Source organism: Alligator mississippiensis, chromosome 1, assembly GCF_030867095.1.
Source record: "Alligator mississippiensis isolate rAllMis1 chromosome 1, rAllMis1, whole genome shotgun sequence".
NCBI lineage: Eukaryota > Metazoa > Chordata > Crocodylia > Alligatoridae > Alligator > Alligator mississippiensis.
This window is the reverse complement of record NC_081824.1, coordinates 252,744,861-252,771,260: the sequence shown is the minus strand read 5'-3', so window position 1 is coordinate 252,771,260 and position 26,400 is coordinate 252,744,861. Positions and strand designations below refer to the sequence as shown.

At 43.5% G+C, this 26,400-nt stretch overlaps 1 protein-coding gene across 6 annotated transcripts in view; it reads right to left on the bottom strand.

Moving 5' to 3' along the window:
* The window catches only part of CFAP91 (cilia and flagella associated protein 91), a 52,568-nt gene that overhangs the window by 15,856 nt on the left and 10,312 nt on the right, over window positions 1–26,400 (bottom strand). For 4 of the 6 annotated variants that reach the window (XM_059720499.1, XM_059720497.1, XM_019476403.2 and 1 more), the window contains 9 exons: window positions 25,534–25,617; window positions 22,625–22,681; window positions 20,314–20,495; window positions 19,128–19,305; window positions 18,456–18,613; window positions 18,028–18,210; window positions 17,730–17,872; window positions 2,864–2,980; window positions 547–621 (listed from right to left, as the gene is read on the bottom strand). In XM_059720499.1, coding sequence (XP_059576482.1) covers window positions 547–621; window positions 2,864–2,980; window positions 17,730–17,872; window positions 18,028–18,210; window positions 18,456–18,613; window positions 19,128–19,305; window positions 20,314–20,495; window positions 22,625–22,681; window positions 25,534–25,617 — 1,177 coding nt within the window. The remainder of the gene's footprint in view (window positions 1–546; window positions 622–2,863; window positions 2,981–17,729; window positions 17,873–18,027; window positions 18,211–18,455; window positions 18,614–19,127; window positions 19,306–20,313; window positions 20,496–22,624; window positions 22,682–25,533; window positions 25,618–26,400) is intronic. The other 2 variants (XM_059720498.1, XM_014604004.3) reach the window with 1 other exon arrangement.

Here is a 26,400-nt window from a genome sequence, read left to right as displayed (position 1 = left end):
CCCCCTGGATAGGCAAAATGTTCAAAACTGGCCAGACCTGAGGAAAAAGGCCTATCCAGGAATTCTCACGCAGGGTGCCTTGAGATCCTTAAAAAAGTACAAACAAAAGATACCTAGGGATTTCAAAAAACTTCTGACCTGTTGTGGTCTTTCTGAGTTCTTTGCAATGAAGAATAACTCTTTTTTTTCTGATAAAAATTAGTGAAATATAGGATCTGGCATTTTCTGAGGTATGCCTGGTTGAGAATCATTGGCCTAACCCAAAGCCCTGAACAGGACTACAGTAGGTCTCAGTGGACATCTTCATGGAGGGCACAGGCATTTTCCCATGACCTGGAATCGTCTATCAGTAATTTGGGACAATAAACAAGGTTTTCAATCTAGGAGGATCAGGGTTATGGGAAGTTACTGCTCAAGTCCCCTGTGGCTGAATTAGTTGTGCTGGGGCCAGGTTGTTAATACCTGGCCCCAGCACAACTGAGGCCTATCTTCAGTAACCCCCATCAGCACCTGGAAGATAAAAGAAAGCCCAAGGACATAATATACCATGTTCTGAATGGCTCTGCCTCGGATTAACTTCTGCAAAAAGATCACTGCCATTTCAATCTCTTCTTCTCTCTGCTAAGACACAACAAAAATCCAGTTATGATCTATCTCTTCTCTTTGGGAAGAGCTTGGAGGAGAGTTGGAAGAGCTATTCATCACACTATCTTTCTCAGAGTACAATTAATCTCTGGTTTATTTTTGTGGTGTTTTTTATCATCTCTCTCCTGATTTCCAGGAATGGAGATAAGTCAAATAATGTAGGTTTCTGAATATTATGAGAGACAGATAAGACAAAGACATAAGAGGCTGTGGTAGGAGTTCATAGAGGGAGTTTAGATTGCAGCAACAACTTATTGGGGGTGGAAGGAGAAAATTATGATATGGACTAACAGAACCATGCACAGGTTGACTAAGTGTGGTTATAACAGACACATGATCAGCATGACCATAAACTCTAAGAACAAGGAAGGAGGAATAGTATTTAGGAAGGTTCAAGGGAGATTACCTATTAGAAAATGTATTAATTTAAAAGGGAACATTTTGAAAATTTTCACTAATGTTCCTTGTTGCGGTAGGATTTACTGATATACTGTAGTGAATTTAAAGGCCCAGTGAACGGCAGTTTGGAAGCAAGCACGCTGCTTTACACTGAGCTTTGTAACAGGGTGTACTATCCCTTTAAGGGAATCTAACTAAAGGCCCAGCTGAGCTCATTCTTGAATTCAGGTCAGAACCCAAGCAAGGTTGGCAAGGCACGCTGGGAAATGGGATGCGACTATACAGGGCTAGCTCTCTGCCAGGGAAGAGGTAAAGCTGACAATGGTTCTCTTTGCTAAGGTACCAGGTAGGGTCCAATCTGGGGTAGGCAGCCTAGGTCACAGAAAGCCTGGATCAAAGCCCACATAAGTGCATAGGAAAGGCAGGGTAGGAGGAAGCCTGAGGAGTTGGGAGAGACACGTTTTTGGTAGGAGTAAAAACAAATTGCAAGCCCTGCCTTGAGATGGGAAGCCTCAAGGTGTGTGGGGGAAGCAAGAGACAGAACCCAGGTGGATGTGAGTCTGACTGCGTGCACTTACCTACCCCAGGCTGGGGTTTGCCCGAAGCATCCCTTTGCTTTCCAGCATCATGAAGGGTGCCAAGCAGACCTTCAGCAAAGGACTGCTCTTTCCGTTGGACTTCCCAGGAAGACAAAACTTTATAGGTGGGCTGGAGAGGTAACTTCCTCTGGATTATCCAGCCAGAAGAGACACTGAGGCACAAGGTACCTTAACTGCAGAGGAAGGCTGGAACCCTTCTTGGAAACTGGGACATCTGCCACAGAGGCAGAAAGGTAAGTCAAACTGCAGCTACAGGGTTCATTTACACAGCGGGAGGTACAGAGCTGCCAGGTTATCTTCAGCTCTAGGAATGACCACAGTGAGGAGTGCCACTGCCTCCCTGTGTTTGTAGCGGAGATGAGAGGGTAAACCGGCACCTACTTGTTATATGTGCTGGAAGCAGAAGGCCAGGGGGATGCAGAGGCAGGCTGGGGACTGGAGGAGCCCAGAGAACACAGTGGAGAGTAGGGTACTAAATGATGGGAGGAGCAGTGTATGAGCCTGTGGCAGGTTGCTGGGGGCCAGTGAGTTGTATGCATCTGGCAGCGGCAGGAAACAAGTTGAAGAGGATTGGAGTGGATGTTTCCATTCCATCTTTTATGCTTCCTTCTGCCCAGCTTGCCATGATTTCTGCCACTTCCCCCTTGACATCCCCCTCTTTCTGGCAGGAAGCCTTTGCTGCAGACACCAGCTGCTGCCAACATCTGCCTGGTGACTAGGGCCAGAAAAGGAAGTGCCAAGAACACAGAAGAGTCTTTCTGCCCTCAGTGCTCCTAGCAGCAGGGACCTTAACCCCACTGCGGCAAAATAAGCACATGGTCAGTCTCATTACTCTGCTGGACTCTTGGGCAGATTGTTTGGCAACTTGCAAAACCAAATCCTAAAACAGTGGGAGAGGCTGCACTGCTCTGCCTCTAAGAAGGCATGTGGTGCTTTTCTTTTGGTTTCCAAGGAACAAGGGTGTTTTATGTACTTTTTTTGTCTTAAGGAAAGATTATTTAAAGTTATGCCCATTGTCAGGGCAGGCTTTGTGCCACCTCAGATGTTAAAAAGCTTAAGCAATGAGGTAGTAACAGTCTAAAGATAAGCTCCTTGTAACTGTGCTTATGTTGTCTGCTGGTACTGTGTATTCAGAACTGATGAGCAATCTGTATCACTCTGGATGGTTTTCGAGTCAATAGAAGGCTTACAGGAAAAACTACTAAAAGCATCCAACTTACGGTTGATGGCGTTTCCAGCATTGGAGTTGGGGGCCGAGGAACGGGTTTTGGTACTTTCTGAAGGAATCGAAGGGGCTTCTTTGGCTCCTGGATTTTATTCTTTTTGGCCAACAGCACCTGGAACAGTCACACAGCTTGAGTTCTGCCCACACAGGGACTGACACTAACCCAGAGAGCACAATGCAGGGTCTATCCTGCTACCTACTGACCTCTATGACTCCCAGAGGCCGGTGGGAGTTGAGGCCATGCTCCACCTTGCAGAATTTCACTTTTATTAGTTTCCTCACCATCTCTTTCCACTTTGTTCAAAGTCAGATGCTGTATATTAGGATACCATTGGGCAAATAGATGGCTGAAATGTCCGGATGAATTTTTGGAAAGCATAGTGGAGAAGTGAGGCTGACTGCTATCTATATTAGTAACAGGCAGCCTAAGTGGTGAGTGTCATGGGTGACTGCCCAACATGCCATGGTCAGGGGACACCAAATGCACACACACGTGTGTACACATGCGCAAATACACATGTGAGCAGCCTGTAATCACAGCAGTGCTGTCCCCCAACCCTGTCCCACCCTGGCCAATCCCCACCCCAGGCAAGAAGAGCAGTGCCCAGCTCAACCCACCCCCCCACCTCCAGCCACTGTTCATGAGGAGCCAGGTGGGATGGTGCCTGTTCCTGCCTGTCCACCTGCCTGGCACACCGTGCAGCTCCACCTCCCTGCTGGACTGTGTCTTGCTCCCCTGCCCACCTGCCTCTGTCTATGCCTCTGCTTGCAGCAGCAGTGCTGACTGGGGGAGTGAGGTGCACGAAAGAAAAGTTTACCCAGGGCACCTTTTTCCCTCAGGCTGGCTCTGCTACTAATAATTTGTTAGCAAGCACAAAGACTGTCTTGAAATTAATCCTAATTGATCTTAATCTCTGGCACACTACATCTTTAAAGCACATCTTTGAAGAAAGCATTTGCATTTAAACTAGGAATCTGATGAATCAATTAAATGCTAAATGTGCCAGGAGCAGAGGCCAATTCCAAGAGTTACTTAAATAATGGTAAAAATGATGAACATTTTATAGAGACAATATTCTATGCAGAAACAAAGGCGGTAACAGGATTCACAAACTGATAACAAAATGACACACTTCAATACCTCGGGTATCACAAACTTAATAGCTAAAGACAACGTGAAGAATGACTGTAACAGGGATCCAGTTCTGGTCCCTGCTCCAGGCAATAAGTGCTGGTGGGACAGGGTTGCAGAACTCTTGGAAAGTCCAGTGGGTTTGCACGGCCACTGGAGCGGCCAGAGAAGCAGTCCATGTGTGGCCCCTACAGTGGAAGCAGAATCTCAGCTGCATGTGGCTGCATGTGTGGAGAATGAGCCTTCATTGTGTCTCAGGAGTTCCAGCGGACTACAGAGAGGAGCCAGGACACAAACTTCCCCCAGAGAGGGGAATGCACAGGGGGCTTGGAGCGCCGTGCACACCATATGGAGACGTATCTCAGTAGCTGTACTGGGATATGGTGGTGGTGCCCAGTAAGCCAAGGGAAGGCTCAGGATGGGACCAAGGAAAATGGAACTGGGAGTGGAAAGAAGAATCCCACCAACCCCTTACTTGAGGAAGTGGCCAAGTGGTAATGTTGCAAAAAAGTGACCCCAGACTACTGGTAAATTGAGTGAGGTTATCACATGTTAGATGAATTTATGGATAATTAATTGATCACATAAAAAAAGAGAGACTAATTAATTTATGGATAACTGACTGATAACTTTTGGTAATTAACTGATCATCTTTAAAGATAAACTGATGAATTGATAAATAATTAATTGTTCCCTATAATCAAGAGAAATTGATGAATTGATTGATCAGTAGTTGATCATCCAGAATAAAAGGGGATCTAATGAAGATAGTGATAATTAATTGTTCTTCTGTGAAGAAGGGGGATTGACGAAGGTATTTAAAATTACTGGGATGAAGGAAGTGAACGATGACGGCTTATAGTGTAAAACGAATTAGCCGATGGTAGGCCATCCTGGCTAGATGAAGGCTTGATTGAGTTGCATCAGGAAAGGCTTGATGAGCTAATGTTTGTCAACCCTAAAGGGAGAATTAGCCTGAAGGTGCTCTATGGGGAGCCCAGCAAAAGTGATTGTTGACTCCCCTGGAGAAACAGAAGCTGACTAGATTGCCCTAGAAAAAAGAAGACTCAGGGTCTTGAGCCCCCTGGGAAGTCCAGTGGTCCTTCAAGCAAAATAGTTTGACTGGAAGCCTGTAAAGGCTGGATACCTTTACAATACCAACCGAGTATTGTAGAATGCGTGAACGATGGGTGTCCCCAATGGTGGATCAGGTGATGGATACTGTCTGAGCAAGTTGGAATTCAAGAGTTAAGACCACAGATCTGAGCATCCAACCTGGAGTGGTAAGGAGCAGGGTGTAGGGGGAGAGGAGCCCTGCAAAGGGGACTGCCTATAGCTAGGCGGATCTTTGCTTTTATCTTAACATCTAACCACCCTCTAATTTTTAAACAAGACGTGGCAGATGAGAATGAAGGGCAGTGGAGGCAGAAACCTGGTAGAACTGAATGAGAGAGGTGGTCCCTGCCACAATCTCTTGTAGTGACACTGCAGGGAGTCCCCAGCTTATTTAGTTTAGATCAGTGATTCACAACTAAGGTGCCATGAGAACCTTTTAAGGGGGACACACAATATTGTTAGGTGTGTAAACACCATATGATTCACAAGATAAACCCAGAGATTTCAAATATGAATCTTTAGTGTCAAAAACATTCTGACCTGTGGTGGTCTGTCTTAGTTCTTCCCAACAAAAGAATTGCTTTATTATTGTTTCTGCCAAAAAAAGGAGTAAAAGCTAAGAGCTGGCATTTTCTAAGGGGTGCTTTGAGTCTAACAAGGTTGAGAACCACTATGTAACTTCTCCCAGTCAGGCAGAAGGTAGGGCAGTAGAGCACCTTAGCTGTTGCCTACAAAAGCTTAGGCCTCTCAGAATGGTTAGTCTCTAAGGTGCTCCCCTGCCTCTCCCTTCTCCCATAGTGTTCCAAAATATGCTTCCTCTCTCATTCACATCCCTAGAGCAAGCACAGCCATTACATATACTAAATAATGAGCAAATAGGAAATAAAGTGCAAATAGCAAATGTCTTAACTTGTCTAGAAATATCTTTTCTTCTAGCAGGAAAGTCCATGGATGGACCATGAAGGGCCTTGGCCTGCTTGACATAGACACAGAAATCAAACCAGTCAATCGAGGGAGGCTAGGTATAGCCACAGGCCTGAAAAACTCTCCCAGTTCAAGATAATTTCAAAGGTACTTCAGAGAACCAAAATCTATCACAGCTTCTATCACAGGGAGATACAACAAGAAATTCATGCTCACACTTCCAACTGCAGTGTAACTCTGACTAGTGTAATATATAATAGAGTTCCCCAAAAAACTAAGGAGTGTGGCATTATTTAAATTTCTTTCACAGTTATCATCCCCGTGTAGTAGGTGGGATCTGCAGACTTGGCCATTAGAAGAAATGAAATTTATAGATAGGGCAAGAAATTCTTTTTCTCTGAAGGGAAAGTCTGCAGATCTGTTACAAGGGGGATGTCCACTAGTACTGTGTCATGAGAGACAGATACAGGAATGAATGTATATATTAAAATATTATTCCAGTGGACAGAAGAGGCTTACCAGCTTAATTTGTGTACATAGTTAAGGTATGAAGTGTAATCCAATGATCATCCTATATAACTCTTTGTATGATGAATCTGATCCTTCAGGCCAGGATGCTTCCCTGACTGAATGAATAACCACAAATATTTGAAACAGAGGGAAAAAATCTTCTAACTTTGAAAGCTTCTCAAATGTATCAGCTGAGTCATCTAATAATCAAAGCCTTAGTAGCTGGGTGTTTTAAAGTTTGTGATGGGGTCCAACTGAGCTGGACTTTCTGAACTGGATACTACATTCAAGATATTTAGCGTTTTCCTGACATTGAGATTATGCCAGAGCATTGTGTGGTGGTGTTGCAAGTGTTCTGCACAGAAACAAAACAGGATGGGAAAGCAAGATTTTCTTGAAACCCTGTTATTTTGGGAACAGTGACTGTGTAATCTACTTGCAGACCTCTGCCCTCATGAGAAGTGCAACATTGTTGTTCCCAACTATCTTAACCTCCATGTGTTTCTGGCCAAAGCAATTGCAATAGAAAGATAAACTTTTTTTAAAGGAAAAAATATGTATGAGTTAAGGTGTTGAACATTTGAATGTCATTGCTTTAAGTTTTCCGGCCTTAAGTGTAGAATTTTATCTTTAAGCAAAAAACTTCTTGCTGAGAAGATATGACCAAGTTTTGGTATCTAATTAGGTACAAGAACCAGATCATCTCTGGACAGTGTGGGGCCACCTGGACAACTGTAACTTGTATTTTTGTTCCGGAAGCCATTATGAACAGAAAAGGACAGTCATGCTTTTGGCTATGGGAGGAAAATTCACAATTGTAGCTACAGCCCATTGCTCCCTTCATCCGGAATAAGACTTTGTTTCTCTTGCTGGATTCTGCCTGCAATGGTTCCCTTGACAGGCAAGTGACTCAGGGCTGTAAAATTCCCATCTGCTGGACTTACTGTTTGCTTTCTCAGCTAGCTATTTTGTATGGGCAGCCCTTGAGAATACAGCATATTCTCCTTTTTATGTAGGAACAAAGATTAGACACAGAGCCAGGCTGAGGATCTTGTACCTCTTTCCTTGTGGTCACATTGTAAAACAACAGTGGTAGATTTTGGCTGATCAGGATGGGAGTTTTAGCTCTGAGGGCCTATTTAACTGTTCTGAGCTTGAGCCAGTTTGATAGTGTGTTGTGTTCCATCAGTATTTTAACATGATTGTTGCCTGAATAACCTTATCTGCTCTTGAAGGTGGTGCATATGCCAGTATAATTCTGCATCCCTCTTGCAACAGAACAAGGGAGGATGGTTGATTGTAAAGAATTAAACTTTTGGGGAAGATATATGGAATCTCACTGACAATGGTATATTGGTGCCAGAGACCTCCTCTATTGGTGGAGGCATCACACGCATCAGATACATGGACTGGAAAAAACTTGCCAAAAGAAAACTTTGTCTGTTGTATTAGAGGTAGTGATCTCCACCGCAAGGTTCATTTAACAACACCCAGCTCTTCTAAAACACTTCTTTCCTAGATCCCAAAGCATCTTACAAAAGGGATCACCATCTTTGTCCCAATTTTACAGACAGAAGTACTGAAAGTGAATTGCCCAGGGTCACGGGACAGACCAGTGGCAGAACTGGGAAACGAACCCAGAAGTTCTGGGTTTCTGTACTTCCCACTCCATCACCCTGCCTCCTCCGGATCGATTTATTTTGGGTGTTGAAATTTAGAGCTTGTATCCTAAACCATGGCTTTTTTGAGAAATCTCTTTAAAAACGTTTGGTTGTCATGAACGCCACATGCCCCCAGCAGCTGGGGGGGCATGGCTGCACTGGCGGCAGCGGGAGCACGGAGGCGGTAAACTCAGACGTCCCGCAGACACCGCCAGTGCTGTTGGCGGTGGGGGTGTGGGGAGCGCTGACATGGGCTTGGTGACCACCTGCAGGCACCACTGGCAGTGTTGGCGGTGGCCAGAAGTGATCACGGACCACCTGCAAATACCACCAGCATAGGGGGTGCGCCGTCACGCTCAGAGGGTGCACATGCACCTATGTGCACACCCTACATGTTGCCCCTGGGTTGAGTGCTTCTGTCTCTTGTCTGTTTGAGTAATAGAAGGATGGAGATGCAGCCTAAAGCTGTCTTGTTTCCTGAAAGTATCAGTTACCTAGTTTAAATCACATGATGTACACCAGAGTCCTTGGTAATGTGGTGTTTAAATTGATTGGGGTAAGTGGGGAGTGAGGGGAAGGAGGGAAAATGATGCTGGAATGCCAGTAACTTTGGCTTTAGGAGTTGCAATGCAATCTAAGAGAGTAAGCCAAACTGCTGTGACTTGTCTTTCTGACACTATATTGATTGGTCACTTTATTTATTATCTCAGTGGTGACAGATGGCAGAACAAGAAGCAGTGGTCTCAAGTTGCAGCAAAGGAGGTTTAGGTTGGATATTAGGAAAACTTTCTCACAAGAAGGGTGGTGAAGCAGTGAAACAGGTAACCTAGAGAGGTGGTAGAATCCCTAATCTTGAAGGTTTTTAAGACCCAGCTCAACAAAGCCCTGGCTGGAATGATCTAGTTGGGGGCAGTCCTGCTTTGATCAGGGGGTTGGGCTAAATGACCTCCTGAGGTCCCTCCCGACCCGCATTTTCTATGATTCTTTTTACTGCTGCTTGCCCCTATTTGAGTAACTATCATACAAGGTCAGCTTGCAGTTATGCTTGATTGAAAGTTACCAAGGGTTTTGCTGTGATAGCAAAACCTCTGTCTCATGCACCTTGGTGTAGCCAATAATCAGGTTATCCAACTCTCCAGTAACACATAGGTGTATCAGAGTGCCAAATCACTCCCTTTTTAGCTGCATGAGGTTCTTGGGTCTGTATTCATTTAAAGAAGTTTTCATGACAGCTCCATTTATAGTCCCCAAAGTTCATTTCATGTAAGTTACTTAACAGTAATCAGTCAAGGAATTGGTTTTTCATTGCTTCAGGTTCACTTGATATTAGATGTGGGTCACTGTGAGCTGTGTGCATGTACACACATGTGCACAATCTCTCAAGACACCTACTACTAAGGACATTTTTCTTGAAAAAAACTCTTACTCTGAAGGATCTTCTGATCTTGAATAACACAGGGGACACTGGGGCACAAGATGGATTTGTTTTTATCTTCTTAAAAACCTTCCAATTCCTTAAAGAGACAAAAGGGTTGCAACATGTAGTCTGAGTGTATACATTGGGACAATTTTATTTGGGAGAGGCAGGAGATGGTATTTCCTCTCTTGCACTTTTTACTTTCTTTTTAGGGGCATATCTGAAGAACAGCATCTGCAATATGTTTCTCACAATAGTTTCAAGTTACTTTTCCTCACAAACATGACCCCTCTGTGGACTTCAGCCTCAAGTTTGTAAGTGGTGTCCTTGCTTTCACAAAGATGCATATGAGGATTTCCCCCTGCAGTTTCTGAGCTCCTTCCTATCCCTTTAGAAGAGTTTACCCTAGGACTGCAATTGGAAGAAGAGGAAAAGGAAGAAAAAAAGAACTGCTACGCATCTTATTCCTTCTTCTGCTAGAAAAATTGAGCATTAAAAATGTCCTGTGTGCAGGAGTGACTCTTGTGGCCAAAATCTGTAGTGTCCCTGAAATCTATGCCTTCAGTGTCTCAGATTTATAGGAGCAGAAAAAAGAGGAATTAAATCCACAGAGCCCAGACACCAAGTGCACTCTCACTTTATGGAGTCCCACTATTGTTTGTGGGGGAGAAAGAGATACAGGGTACTTCTCTTATAGACATACCCAGCAAGTGCATATTTACTGCACAATGCAAAGTCAGTCCCAATTCTGGCTTATTGTTTACATTCTAACAAATATCTGTTACTTGTATATCTGTTAAATACATATACCACTTAACTGCCTAGCATCTTTTAATCCCATTATCTACTCAAAGGATGTAGAAATGGATGGCAGCTTGGGCAGCAGTGACCATGGGATGATCGAGTTCAGGATCCTGACAAAAGGAAGAAAGAGAGCAGCAGAATATGGAACATGAACTTCAGAAAAGCAGACTTTGATTCCCTCAGGGAACTGATGGACAGGATCACTTGGGAGGCCAGTCTAAGGTGGAAAGGAGTCTAGGAGAGCTGCTTGTATTTTAAAGAAACCTTACTGAGGGCGCAGGAACAAACCAGCCTGATGGGCAGGAAGAATAGCAAATATGGCAAATGACCAGCTTGGCTTAGCAGATAACTTGTCTGTCATCTTAAGCAAAAAAGGAAGCTTACAGGAAGCTGACGCTTGGACAGATGACTAGGGAGGAGTATAAGAGTATTGCTTGAGCATGCAAGGATGAAGTCAGGAAGACCAAAGTACAATTGGAGTTGCAGCTACCAAGGACCATGAAGGGTAACAAGAAGGATTTCTACAAGTATGTTAGCAACAAATGGAAGGTCAGGGAAAGTGTGGGTCCCTAATTGAATGGGGGAAGCAACCTTGCGACAGAAGATGAGGAAAAGGCTGAAGGTACTCACTGCCTTTTTTGCCTTGGTCTTCACAGGCAAGGTCAGCTCCCAGACTACTACATCTGACAGCACAGTTTGGGAAGAAGGTGAGCAGCCCTCAGTGGGTTAAGAACAAGTTAGGGACTATTTAGAGAAGCTGGACATGTACAAGTCTATGGGAGCAGATGCAATCCATCCAAGGGTGCTGAGGGAGTTGGCTGATGTGACTGCAGAGCTGTTGGCCATTTTCTTGAAAAGTCGTGGCAATTGGGGAAGGTTCCAGATGATTGGAAAAGGGCAAATATAGTGCTCATCTTTAAGAAAGGGAAGGAGAAGGATCCAGGGAGCTTCAGACTAGTCAACCTCACCTCATTCCCTGGAAAAATCATGGTGCAGGTGCTCAAGGAATCCATTTCTAAGCACTTGGAGAAGAAGGTGATTAGGAACAGTCAGCATGACTGCCCTCTATGATGAGATGACTGGCTCTGTGTATGCAAGGAAAGCAGTGGACATGATATACCTTGACTTTAGCAAGGCTTTTGATGTGGTCTCCCACAGCATTCTTGCAAGCAAGTTAAGGAGGTATGGATTGGATGTACAGACTGTAAGGTGGATGAAAAGGTAGCTAGATCGTCGGGCTCAAGAAGTAACGATCAATTGCTGGATGTCTAGTTGGTAGCCGCTATCAAGCAGAGTGCCTCAGTGGTTGGTCCTAGGCCTGGTTTTGTTTCATAGATTTCATAGACATTAGGGGCTGGAAAGGACCTCACAAGATCATCAAGTCCAGCCCCCAATGCCATAAGCAGGAAGTCTGTGGGGATCAAATGATCGCAACAAGATAAACATCCAAACACCTTTTGAATGAGTCCAGAGTAGGTGCTTGCATTACCTCTGGAGGGGGAGTCTGTTCCAGACCCTGGACACTCAGACTGTAAAGAAAGTTTTCCTTATGTTCAAACTAAATCGGCCTTCTAGGAGTCTGTGGCCATTGGACCTTGTTTTTACTTGGGGAGCCCTGGTGAACAAGTGTTCTCCCAGATCCTGATGCACTCCTCTTATGTACTTATAGGCTGCCACCAAGCTCCCCCTGAGCCTTCTCTTCTCCAGGCTGAAAAGTCCCATGTCCCTCAGCCTCTCCTCATAAGGTTTGCTCTTGTCCTTTGATCATACAGGTGGCTCTTCTCTGGACTCTCTCGAGCCTATCCACATCCCTCCTGAACGGGGGGGGGGCACAAAACTGGACACCGTACTCCAGCTGCAGCCTCACCAAGGCTGAGTAAGGTAGAAGGATGACGTCCCTGGTTTTGCTAGAGATGCACTGATGGATGCATGCCAGAGTTTGGCTAGTTTTGCCGGCCATGCCCTCGCATTGGTGGCTTATGTTCATCTTGTGGTCAATCAGGACCCTGAAGTCTCTTTCAGTCATAGTGCTAGTGAGCGTAGCACTGCCGAGCCTGTAAGTATGATGCTGGTTGTTCCTCCCAAGGTGGAGCACCCTGCACTTTTCTGCATTAAATGCCATCAGGTTTTGCTCCGCCCACTTTGGAAGGGTGTCCAGGTCAGTCTGTATACCCAATCTGTTTTCTAGTGTGGCTGCCTTCCCCCATAGTGTGGTGTCATCCGTGAACTTTACCAGTCCGTATCTGATGCCTGAATCCAGATCATTAATGAAGATGTTGAACAGTACCAGCCTGAGAACTGAGTCCTGAGGGACTCCACTGGTCACCTTGCGCCACATTGATTTGCTCCCATCAACTAGTACTTGTTGGGTTCAAATTAGCAGGTTCAAATCAGCAGGTCCTGTGGACCCCAGAGGGCTGAGGGAATTGGCAGAGGTCATTACAGGACCCCTGGCACAGCTTTACGAGCACTCGTGGTGCTCTGGTGAGGTGCCAGAGGACTGGAAAAGGGCCAATGTGGTCCCCATTTTCAAAAATTGGAGGAAAGAGGACCCAGGAAACTATAGGCCTGTTAGTTTTACCTTGGTCCTGGGAAAGCTCTTTGAGAAAATTATCCAAGAGCACATCTGCAAGGGACCAGCAGGGGAGATTATGCTTCGGGGCAATCAACATGTGTTCATTAGAGGCAGGTCCTGTCAGATCAACCTGGTGGCTAGGACATCATGGGAGACTAAGTCAAAGGTTTCCTTGAAATCTAGGTATATAACATTAGCCTCGTCTCCCATACTGAGGCAATGTGTCACCTGGTCATAGAAGGTTACGAGGTTAGTCAGGTACGACCTTCCAGTGACAAAGCCATGTTGGCTAGCATTCAGAAGGTTGCCTTCCATTAGCTTGTTGCTGATGGATCCCTTGATGATTTTCTCCAGGATCTTTCCAGGAATGGACGTCAGGCTGACTGGTCTGTAGTTTCCTGGTCCTTCCTTCCTTCCTTTTTTGAAAATTGGGACCATGTTGGCTCTTTTCCAGTCTTCTGGCACCTCACCCAAGTGCCACAAATTCTCAAATATCTTTGCCATAGAGCATGCTATGATGTCTGCCAGCTCCTTCAAGACTCTTGGGTGCATTCCATCCAGGCCTGTGGACTTATGGACGTCTAGCCTTTCGAGGTGTTCCTTCACCTGATCAGCATCAATTATGGGCCCATCTCCCACTCCCTGGAAGTTCTGCATTCTGTCTGATAGTGTGAACCCTTTGGGTGGGCGGAAAACTGACACAAAGTATTCATTTAGGAGATTGGCCTTTTCTTGGATGTCAGATGTCAACTGCCCTATTTTATCTTGCAAGGGTCCAATGTTACCTTTGTTCTTTTTCCTACCTCCCACATATCTGAAGAAGGACTCTTTGTTGTCTTTGATTCTGATGGCTAGTCTGAGTTCAGTTTCTGCCTTGGTTTTTCTGAACTGCTTTCTACAGGTGCGGGCTAGTGTTGAGTAGTCCTCCTTGGTGACGATTCCCATTTTCCATTTGGTGTAGGCTTCTAAGTTTCAGGAGGTCCAACAGTTCCCTGTTTAGCCAAGGGGGCTTTCCTGCTTGCTGACTGCACTTCCTGCAGGGCAGGATTGTTCAATATCTTCATTAACAATCTGGAAGATAGGATGGAGTGCACCCTCAGGAAGTTTGCAAATGACACCAAGCTGGGGGGAATAGTACGAGGGTTGGAATAGGACTCAGAATGACCTAGAAAAATTGGAGGATTGGACCAAAAGAAATCTCATGAGGTTCCAAAAGTACACGTGCAAAGTCCTACACTTAGGACGGAAGAATCCCATGCAGTGCTACAGGCTTGGGACCAACTATCTGAGCAGTAGCTCTGCAGAAAAGGACCTGGGGGCTACAGTGGACAATAAGCTGGATATGAGTCAACAGTGTGCCCTTGTTGCCAAGAATGCTAACAGCATACTGGGCTGCGTTAGTAGGAACGCTGTCAGCAGATCGAGAGAAGTAATTATTCCCCTCTATTCTGCATTGGTGAGGCCACATCTGGAGTAATGTGGTCAGTTTTGGGCCCCCTACTACAGAAAGTGGACAAGTTGAAGAGTCCAGTGGAAGGCGACAAAAATAGTGAGGGAGCTAGGGCACATGATTTCTGAGGAGAGATTGAGAGAACTGGGGCTATTTAGTCTGCGGAAGAGAAGACTGAGAAGCGATTTAATGGCAACCTTCAACTATGTGAATGGTGGTCCCAAAGTGGATGGAGCTAGACTGTTCTCAGTGGTGGCAGAGGATAGAACAAGGGCAAGGGTCTTAAGTTACAGCACGGGAAGTTTAGGTTGGATATTAGGAAAAACTTTCTCACTAGGAGTGTGGTGAAGCACTGGAATGGGTTACCTAAAGAGGTGGTGGAATCTCTAATCTTGAAGGTTTTTAAGGCCCAGATTGACAAAGCCTTGGCTGGAATGACCTAGTTGGGGATTGTCCTGCTTTGAGCAGGGGGTCAGACTAGATGACCTCCTGAAGTCCCTTCCAACCCTAATTTTCTGTGATTCTATGATGCTTCATAATGCAACTGTAATCTATTTAATAGCATGATGATTGCAGCAAACAGCAAACAAGAAAGCAGCTGTCAAACAGTTGCTATTAGAAGCCTCAAAATGGCACTGTCAGCTGCATGAACATTGTGTATGATAAGTTTGGGTTAATGCATAGCCATTTTTTCAATCCTAAATTGATACACTTAAGTGAAGTATACTGTAATGGGGTATCATGAAAGAGGGATCCTGAAGGGAAAACTGTACATGCTGTTTACTATATATATATGCCCCTCTCAAATAACACATTTAAAGATCATTCTCTTTAAGTGATTTCCTTGAACTTTACAGATGAGGCTTGAAGACAGAATAGTAGAAACCTTCCTATGATCATGATATCTCATTAAATACCACAATGAGAAATATAAGTTTCATCCCACAATGAGACAGGTAAGTTTCATTAAGGACTGACTTGCACCTTCTTAGAGACCAGGTAAATGGTCTAAAGTAAGTAGTAGTTTGAGAGGCCCCTGGAATGCCTGATCTGTTCCCCCCTCGTCCCTCCATGGTTGTTGGCCTGAAGTGGAGTAGGGAAGCGTGGTGCATGATAGCTCAGCAAGAAGTGGCAAAGGAGATCCTCAGAGTGAGCAGGGTTTGGTTGGCTCTGGGTCTGGCACGGCTGTCTTCACAGAGCGCTGGCTGCTGTTAACCTGGTACTTGGCATCCTCTTCTGCCGACTTCTCTGTTTGCTTATGAGGTGATTCTGCCACAGAGGCCTCCCTCAGGCAGCCTAAACAGGAAATGGCTGCAGTCAGCTTCTTTGGTAGCAGAAGAAGAAGGGTTTCTGATCATTTTCTAATAGAGCCCCGCTAAAGGCCAAACAATGGCCCAATAATGCTTCGAACCAAATAATCTCAACATTAGGATAAAAAGGATCCCTTTTGGATTGCTTGGTGTTCTTGTTGCTCTGGGAAGTCTTTCAAAGCCATCCTGTGGGCTTTGAGGGGTATGACCAGCTTGCCTTGATATAGGTCCCATGTCTGCTTTTCTGCAAGCATTATTGTGGAACTGTGTGCTTTAACTGCCAAAAAGACTTTTTGGGCATATTTAGCGCTGTAAATGACTTGTCTTTCCTGGAAAAAGAATGATGCCAGGCAAGATAAGAAAACAGGTATAAATCCATGGAGCTCCACTGAAAGTAAATGGAGCAATACCAATCTATAGCAGAGGATACCTAACCTGCTGTATCTATTACTGCTTCCTTTCTTTATCTGGTTCTTTCAGATGATGACAAGGATAAATCATCCTTTGATCAGCTCAATCTGGAACCTACTTGTGATCCATGACTGCGGTTTGGGATCCTCTGGTGTAGCCTACCAAAGCCATGTGAAATCGTTTAGACAGACAGAATGCAATGCTGAGATTGACATTTTGGCTAAAAACCATGGGTTAATATCTATCATGAAACTCTGCCATCTGAGCAGGGCTGCACATAATCAAGACTTTGATTTTATGCAAGTAGAAACATCCTCAAATAAGAGAGTCCATTATCACCCACAAGAACACTGGCTCAGCACTGACTGGAGGAAAGAGCAGTCTAGCACTTCCTAAAATCTTAAATCTTCTCTTTTCAAGTAGCGACCAGATACAACCCTGAATTTCCTAAAATTTGATAATTGCCTTTGAAATTATTTTAAAGCAGGATTTCAATTTTATTTTAAAATGCTTTAACAGACAGCTACCACCTTCTGTAAACGGATTATTGTGCTACATTAAAACACAGGAACACCTGTATATACAAAGGGAATGACTCAATATTTCTCATCAGTTGGATCAGAAGAAAATACAAATGAAAAGCTAACAAAGTTTTATATATAAATTTTGGGGGATATGTCATCCAGTAACCATACAGCTGATTTAAAAAATAATGCAAGCTCATAACTATGTCACTAGATACATACTTAATAACTCATCTCATTTTGGATTGTTCCTTGCTCCAACTGTTATGTAAAGATGGCATTTGCTTCCACGTTAGTCATTTACATTGCATGTGTAGATATTTCATTTGCAAGCAGAACTGTGATTGATTTATATATGTGCATTTTGTGCATGCAATAGTTTATTTTCAGTCTTGAAAATCAAATGCTAGTTGTCCAAGCACCTAGGTAAATAGCAGCAACCTGTTCTGATCTAGTTTAGATAAGCAGTGTTGTCTAACCAATGCTTTGCTGCAGATGTATAGAATTTTAAAATGTATAATCCCAATTTAGTTTAATTTTTAATTATTTGAAATTTGAACCAGTAAGATTACCATATGTAAATTAAAAAGGGAAGGCAAAAGAAAATAGGCAAAGAAAGGAGAAAAATTATGATCTCTGATGTAAATCATCAATCCCAACATCTTTTCATAGAGCAACAGCAAAAAGAGAAGGAGAAAGAATAGAGGATCAGGGAAGGATTAGAGTGGGTACCAAAAAACAACGCCCTTCTACCCAACTAGAAGCTTTTCCACAGAGCCAAAGCAGGAGAAGAGAACACTGAGTCAGAAGGAAGATGAGTTGGGCTCAGAGTAGTACTGATTATGCCAAGCGACAACTAGCAAATTCATTAGTTAATGCTCTCTCCCTGCAGCTAGCCTTATTTCTGGTTTTATATGATGGGCATTTAGGAAGTGAAATTGGGGTACTTCTTCCCAATAGCATTTCTGTGCAAGGTATGGTTCAAATCTGAAAGTAATCTTATGTGTTACCAGTTGCAGCACTATACCTGGTGAACCTGTGACAGCTCCATCTCTAGCCTTGCTGATCGCTTGATAAACCCATCTTTAGTGGTCATGACCTTGGGTTGTGGAACTTTGGTCTGGAGCTGGGTGGTGGAGTCTGGGAGAGATGCCTCCAGCTCAAGTAATCCTAGGAAAGGTGAAATAGGAGTAGGGGTACAGCAGAAGAGAAGGGAGAGAGGGAAGAAGGGAGGGAGGGAGGGAGAGAGACTTGAACTTCAGTGTAGGCTTAGGTTAATGTTTAAATAAATGTTTCCTAATGTGAAACTTTTGAAGATTCCTTACCCTCATAGGTGTTAAGAAAGTAGCTTTTTACCACAAAACGTTCAGAGTGGTTATCTGGAAAATAACCAATTCTGGACAGAGGCCCATAAGGCTGCGATGCAAAATCAGAGTAGTCCTTGATGACATCTTGTCTCTCCAGCTTCCCCTCCACATTCTTCCCCCTGGCTACCAGCCTCCTGATGGCTGAAAAATAATTGTAGCTATGAGTCATGCTCTGACATTCGTGGTCCTGAAAGAGTCGCATCCTAAGGAATTCGGTCAGGCTTCTATTTCTCTGGAACAGAACACAGCCTACAGAACAAAGGTTGCCCAGGCAGGCCCAAAATGTAGATGTGCCCTCATGTTGAACACCAAGTTGCAGCCTTGTGACAATGGAATGGCGCAGTCTGAAAATGAAGTCCCAGCCTCCTGTTTTCCTCCCAGTTTACCTTTGACATGCTCGTGTCGAATTCTTTTCACCCTCTCTTCTTTGGCTTTCTGACGGTTAAACCAATGAGCATCCAAGCGGCTGACATCCACCTCATTCTGCTTCTCCTCTCGCTGCTTCAGCAGCTTTTTTAAGATTTCAAGTCGGAGCTCTTGCAATCTTCAAAGGAATGAAAGGCAAGGTCTAAACTATAGCGCTCTACAGAGCTCCCTGGCAGCATTGCCACAGCTAAACCCAACAGGTCATTGACCTGATTCTTAAATATGGCCAGACTGCAAATCTAGCATGTGTAATCTTTTCTGAAAGAGTTTCACTGGTGAAAGATGTTGGGTAATAGTCTCTTACATCAACTAAAATTCACACCCCCAGATCAATTGCTTTGATTTCAGCATGCAGCCTCCATGCTCACTCAATGTAATGTCCTCCAAAAACAGTAAGAGGGAAAGAGGGATGCCATCTATGTGGAGGGCTTTTCAGATGGATACAGTAATTAGACTCTAATTACCAAAGGTGATGAGCACCTTTTGTGACTAATAAATTGGGCAAACTTGAATTGGTGACCTAAAGACAGGGGTCTCTGGCCTTCTCCCAATACCTTTAGCTATCTGGTTCCAACTCCACTTGGTTTTCTTACACCTGAGAGACCAACAGCATGCACAACTTTAGCACCTACTTTTCTATTTCCTGCTCTCGGAAGGCCCACTCCTTTCTCTCCATGTCATCCATCATCTTCCTCCTCTTCACAACTTGTGAGGCATCATTCAGTGGTGGAAGAGTCGATTCCCAGATGCGTTTCTCCCGGGCACGTTCAATCATCTCCACTTCAGCTAGTCCTGCTGGAAGGCCCCGGCCTTTCAGGGACAAGAAGCAGCATTTCTTTAGGAAGACTACAGGTCAGGATGATATTCATCACTACTGTGCTAAGATATTACAGTGATGGATATAAGAGTGGATAGTAAATATAGACAGAACACTTAGAGCAGTAGTTCCCAACCTTTTTAGGCTCAAGATACCCCTCTTCAGACTCAAGGCAGCCCCCAGAAAATGCCAGCTCTTCCCTTGGAAATGCCACTTGTTTTTTGACTACAGAAAAATAACAGAGCAATTCTTTTGTTGCAAACAATGCAGAAACACCACAGGTCAGAAGGTTTTTAATAGTATGAATTCCTATTTGAAACCTTTGAATTTATCTTGTGAATCATGTTTATACACCTAAGAGTGTTAACACTGCATGGCACCCTCTGGCACCCTTGAAAGGATCTTAGTACACCCCAGGATGCTGCAACACCCTGGTTGCGAAGCACTGATTTGGAACATGGAAGTAAATACTTCTGAAGCTGCCATCTCCCTGAGCTTTTAAAATGTGGTGACGACTGGCCTCTGCAGTTGCTACAGTGATATTAAACAAAGTATACTCATTTCTCCTACTCCATGACATAAGGTGGTCACCAGCCAGGGGGTGGAACAGAAAGGCATTTCCTTTCTACAGAATCACATAGTATATTAAAATGCATTTGAGGACCAGGTCCTTCCTCTGAAACATCTACCGTGGTGTTGGCTCACTAGTGTAGGAGTCTTTCTAACTTGAAGCAGTGGAAGAAATAATTTTATTTTATTTACAATACATACTGCCTTTTGAATGAAAACACCTTACAAAGTGCCTCACAGGAGTTCTATTAGGTAAGCCATGTATCCATTTTAAATATGGATAAAATTGGGTATCTCAAGAAAACAGCAAGGAAATGTCAAAGCTGGGAGAAAAACTGAAATCATATACCAATTTGGAAATAGCCTTCTGCAGTTCTTAGAGAGAGTGCATCCGCACTATTATAACCATGTTTCTTTGTCTTCCAACTCACCCCAAGTAAGAGTTGCAAGTGTCAGCAGTTCTGGGATTGAACCTTGAGGAACTATATATTCTGGGGAGTAGGGGTCAGTCTGAGCTTCACCATCCCGGTAATCTGTCTGTGTCCCTACAGTTCGTGATATGGGATATTGTTGTCTGGCACTGATAGAAGATGAGTGAACATATGGATCTGTCCTGTTGAAAAAGAAAAAAAAATGAATGTTTTATAAACTGCTGTATTTTATTTTATTTTTTTTTAATTTATAAAACGCACTAGTTACAAATAGGATTTTCCAAGGTGCATTGCCTCCCTTTAAGGCTGATTCCACTCAAATGAGCTCCAGTGATTTCACTGAGAGCAGAGTTAGCTCAGTGCTGAGCACCTCAGAAAAGTCTCTCTCTAGATGAGCAAACCATGAGCCTTCTGCAGTAGCCAGTTTAGATTATTACATGTAAGCCTCCAGTACACCTGCATCTGAGAGCACTGCATGTCATGATTCAAGGTCCTAGTATGGTCCAATGTAAATAGCTGCATCTTGATGGCAGTCTGAGCCAGACTCTATGGTTAAGTTAATGATGTGAGTTTCATGCAAGACGTTAAGCGCAAGCTGCACTGCTTTTCCACTGATGTGGCATTCAATGGGAGTTCAAAATGAATGAGTTAGAAGGAGCAGTAGTAAAGCACCTAACAGAAGCAAGTAATATAAAGCAGGACTGTGGTAACTTAACACCTTTGCTATCCTGTAATAGGGACCTCTGTCCCAGACACTTTAAGAGGGAAAGACTGACGAGCCAGGTGACAGCAGGAGCAGGAGACTTATTTGAGCTAGGGGGAAATACGTGTGCATGGTGGAGGAGTCAGGTGACCAGAAGAATGGTGCTCAGAGGGACATAAGCTTAGCTCCCAAGTTGGAGAAGGCAGTCAGAGGGACATAAGCTCAGCTCCCAAGTGGGAGCAGGCAGTCTGGCCCTGTACTCTGCAGGGAATACTCGAGAGAGAGAGAGAGAGAGAGAGAGAGAGATGGAAGGAAACAGCTGAGAGGGGAGTCTGAAGAGTTTGGGGATAGTGACCTAGAGTGGGGGTTGATTTAAGCTAAAAGCAGTTTGTTGGTGCCTTAGTTTATGTTTATAACTGCAGGACCAGGTTGTGGCTACAGGGGAGGTTCAGAAGCCATGCAGTAGGGTGCTAAGAGACTGCTGTGTATTAAGCCCTGTACAAGGGTGTAGGTTGTAGTCATGTTGGTCTAAGGACATAGACAGACAAGGTTCTTTGGATAAATCTGTCTAATAAAAGATATTGGATTTACCTTAAGCCCTGTATAAGGTAGTAATGCAGAGGGCTGGGGTCAGGGAGCCAAAGCCTGAGACAGTGGGCCAAGGCTGTGGGTCTCAGCAAGAAAAAAGGAGCCAGTAAGAAGGCCAAGGCTTGGATGAAGGGATTTGTGCCCAAGGGACAGAGAGTGTGGATGGGACTGGGAAGTCCTATGAAAAATGATGACAGAGTGACACCTATGAGACATGGGTGGTTGGAGTCCATGATTAATTAATGTCACTAAGCTGAGTTGGCACTATCCATGCCCTCAGGCACTAACAGGGCTTAATCCACTTGGCCACATGTAAATCCAGGAGGCAAAAGCACAGGGACTGAGATCAGCCTCTCAAGTGAAACACTATTTTTATCAAGGCAGGTAGGACAGAGAAAGTTGCTCTGAAGAGCTGAGACCAGTTGTTTTGCCACTAAGGGCCATTGCAGGCACCCTTGGGGCTTGTCCTGTCACACACCCCAATGCTCCCTGGAGAATATTCAACCAGCTCACAAGTTGAAGCAATTTTCAGTGACTTTACTGGGAGCGGTGCCCACTTGACAGCACATTTGAATCTGAACCCCATAAAAACCGGATCATGTTAATTTAAGAATACTGTATTGCAAATTATACAAGAATCTAATGTAAGGTATTTGACAAGAAACAATAAAACAACTCAAAGTCTGGCTGTATCAGAGACCTTTCCTCTATGACTCACTCTCAGCTTTCTTTTTAATGCTTCTTGATCACAACATATTCAAGGCACACAGATATCTGATTCCCAGTCATGTAGTGCTGCTTACATATCCCAAGCAATGTCAAAACCAACCTGTAGGAATTTACGCCTAACTTACTCCTTCAGGGATTTCATGGTGGTGGACAGATTCTTTCCACTATTTTAATGAGCTCACCCTATTGCTTCTCTGTTAAAAATATCTTTTGTTTCTGTAATAAAGTTGAACATCATTTGTGGCTATAAAAACCCATTGTAACAGTGCTCCTCTGGAGCTCACTACTTACTTTGCCATTGCATAAATTACATTTAGTGGAAATGACTGACTGAAAGGGATGTAAGGCCTGGAAAGAGAGAAAACACATTTAAGACAACAGCCACAAGAATAACATACATAATAACAGAATATTACAGCTTAGCAGAACTGGATCACTCAGTGGTAAAAAATGGTCTAGCTCCATTTATTTAACTGGAATTATGTTGATTTTCAGCAGCTGGGGATTTGTCCCTGAGTGTTTAAAAATACTTACAAAGTAGCAGTTCTTGCAAGTCTAACGAGCTTGTGTAACTATGTCATCAGCAATATGTGAGAACTCTTGTTCTGAGTGGGAAAACGTGTTCTAGTTTCTCATTCATTGGGACCAGTTCTCTCATTTTACTTAACTATACAGGCCCAGCTTCATTGATTTTTAAGGGAATTAACAGTGATTACACTCTAGTAAGAAAAAGAGAATCAAGATCAAGAGGGTTAATGGCTTAGTTCATTGATACATGTCAGGATTTAGAATGAGGATGAAGGCTGTTTGGCTTAAAAATAAGTTTGGAGCTTTATCTGGTCCTGGTTTAAAGTTCTTTTCTTCTCCATCATACTTATTTTATTCTAGTCTACAGAACTGCTGAACAGCCCATGGGGCTCCTGCCAGGCCAGGTAATATGGAAGCAGGGCTAGCAGAAGACAGGGCCTTTTGCAGAATTCAAGGTTCCAGTGTTGCTTTGGACATGGCTATTAACAGCAGGGGGATGAGTGAAAGCTATGCAAATACAACCCTGCTCATCCTGTGGCCACTTGGCCTGCTGCTCTTTGCACACAGCTGCTTGGACCACTGTCATCACTGATTTTTCCGCTGCCACCACTGCTGGTGGCCCCCCACCAGCTATGCCACAGCTGCTGCTGGCCCCACTGCCTCTTCCACTGTGATCCAGGCCAGAGCACAGGATGAGTTTGATACCCCTGGTCTAGAGTTAGCAACTAATATTTTAATGTAGTTGAAAAACAAAATTCCAAGCTGCTTTTAGCTGGTACAAAAATGTCTTGAGTGCCAGAAGCTCTTAAGATAGCAGCTGCTAAAATTGTGTGGCACTTCAAACTGGAGTTGAAAAGCATGACAGTAATCACATGATGTTACTATTGGTTGAGGTTACTACTGACTATGTTCTCAATTCCTTGTATATGTTTGAGTTTTCTAAAGCTTAAAAGAATCCTGGCATTAACCCCAACAACATCAATCAACTTTTAAGATAAGCCATGTTTTAGATTTATCTAATTTGATGTTTCCTTCTTTACATGACTATAGTTTCTGAAGTACTTTGAAAATGAAAGGTGCTAAAAGTCCAAAGTATTATTATTAATTTCTTGTTTAGGTACAAGTTATAGGAATTGTTGTCATCCAAATAATAATGTGTCTGGCTATCAAGTTTCTTTAGTAGCCTCTGAAAGACAATGAAAAGTTTATTTTAACCTTCTGGCAGTGGATAAGTTGGTCTATGTCTTTATACTGCTAAAATAACTAAATGTCTTTGATTAATTTTCACCAAACTTTTGCAAATTATTAAAAGCTTTAGACAACTGGATTTAACAGGGGCCAGGTTTGCGAACAGCCTTAAAACTAGTCCCCTGAAGTGAATGGTGTTGCATTTGCCAATGCTAGCAGTGAATTTATCCCAGCGTACCTCTGTGGCTAGACTAGAATGCATTTGGTATGTCATGAGATAACTGTTGGCTCAAACTCTATCCCATGTTTTTAGCTTAATGACAAACCACAGAGTAATTATTGGGAGTACTGAGGTTTTGCAAGTTGGAGTATTTGTCTGGTGAAAAACGTATCTGATATCCCTGCTGCTTTTCTCACCAGCAGGTATTGGAAGTTTAAAAATCATAGAACAGTAGGGCTGGAAGGGACTTCCAGAGGTCATCTAGTCCAACCTCTTGCCTGAGGCAGGATCATCCCTATCCAAACCATCCTATACAAATGCCCTGTCTAACTTGTTAGCAAAACTACACAGGCAATCTCAAATACAACCACCCTAGCCTGCCACAGGTAAAGCGAGGGGACCATGGTAGCAAATGCTCTGCTGCAGCAATGTTGTTAAATCATTTGGCATATTTAAAAAATTCTAATGTAGCTTAGCAGCAGACAGGATAGATTTGCACCTCTAGACCAGTGGTTTTCAACCTGTGGTCCTCCAACCTGTGGTCACCCCTGGGGGTCCACAGACTATGTCTAAGGGGTTCACGAGTGGTGACTATAATTAATCAAAAGTATATGAATACCCACACTTATAATTCAGAGGGGTTCACACCTCCATTTGAAATTCCCGAAGGGATCCACACCTCAACATTTTTAGGGGTCCGCAAATGAAAAAAGGTTGAAAACCACTGATCTAGACTAAGTGAAGGCAGTGTATTTGATAAGCAGGGATGTGTACAGTGTTCCTGTTAGATAAGGAAAGACAAAGAGAAACATATCCCCTAAACTCCCAGTGAGGGTAATCAGTCTCAGCTAAAACTCTCCATTAGCTTGGACCACATCCTTCCTCTCCATGCAAAAGAGTCTCATAACCATGACCCTCTCTGACCAACTGCTGAGCAGAGAATTGCTGCTGCATTTGGCTACACAACATTTAACTCCTTCTTTGAAAGCTTTTTGAGATACCTGGAATGTAAAATTGTTGTGATGTTCGACTTGATTGGTGTAGGAAATCCACATACTAATGATCAAAGAACTGATGCTTAAGGACTTCACACTTTCAGCAATCTCAAAGCTAAGCAAGGGATAGGTTCCAACTTCTATAGTATTTGTGTAAAATTCAAACTAATTCCACAGATGTGTCTGGAGTTATATCAGTGTAAAATAGGGACTGGCTGAAGTTGGAATTTGGCAGATTCACATGCAACAGTTACTCATTCACTCCTCACCGTTCAAAGTATTTGTAGCGATTCCTTCCAGTAACTTCAGGATCTTCATACACTATCTGAGGAATCTGAAGAGAAGGCTGAAATCTAGAAATCAAAACATAGGTTTCATTAATGTAACTTATATTTTAATGGAGTATACTCAGAAATGTTCTGTTTTTTCTTTGCTTCATTATTATCATTATTATTTTACTATGTGCTTGCACAGCTAAAACTTAATCATTTCAGATTCCATAATGAAGTAGCAGACAAGCCTCCAACTGCATAGGTAACACCAGTATTATGAATGTATTTAAATTATTCCATAGTCTCAGGCACAGTATGGCAGCTCTATATGTAATGCTAATTTCATATTGTGCCTAGACAAATTCATTCATGTATTACCTTTTTAAAAAACTTTTTTTTGGTCAAATTGGCCTGGAAATATTTCCCCAATGGAAATTACGTATTCAAAATTTCCTGGGAATTAAAGTTCAACTTCTTTTACTTCTATGGGAGTCCATGCATGCAGGTACACAAAAGAGTCTGAATACTTTTGATCAGCCACAATTTTAGGGAAGAGATGCAATGAAGGAAGTGAGAGATTAACCTTCACTAAAAATAGAGCTAGAGATTTTCTTCAGGCACGGAAATGATAGACTCTCAAGCCTTCACTCTGGTTCCTCTAACAGTGAAGAAAAATTAGGCCGACCGTAGGGATGGGTTTAAGGAGTGTGCTAGCTGGAACATATCCCTTGTAAACAGCCTCTCTTTGCTGTTTTCACACCTTGAAGGAATCAACACTGAGTCTGAAGTAGAAAATTAGACACTCTGCTTCTCTCCTGCCCTTCTCTTAGAGGTTGCCTTTTATGAACCAAGTTCAAGAACACA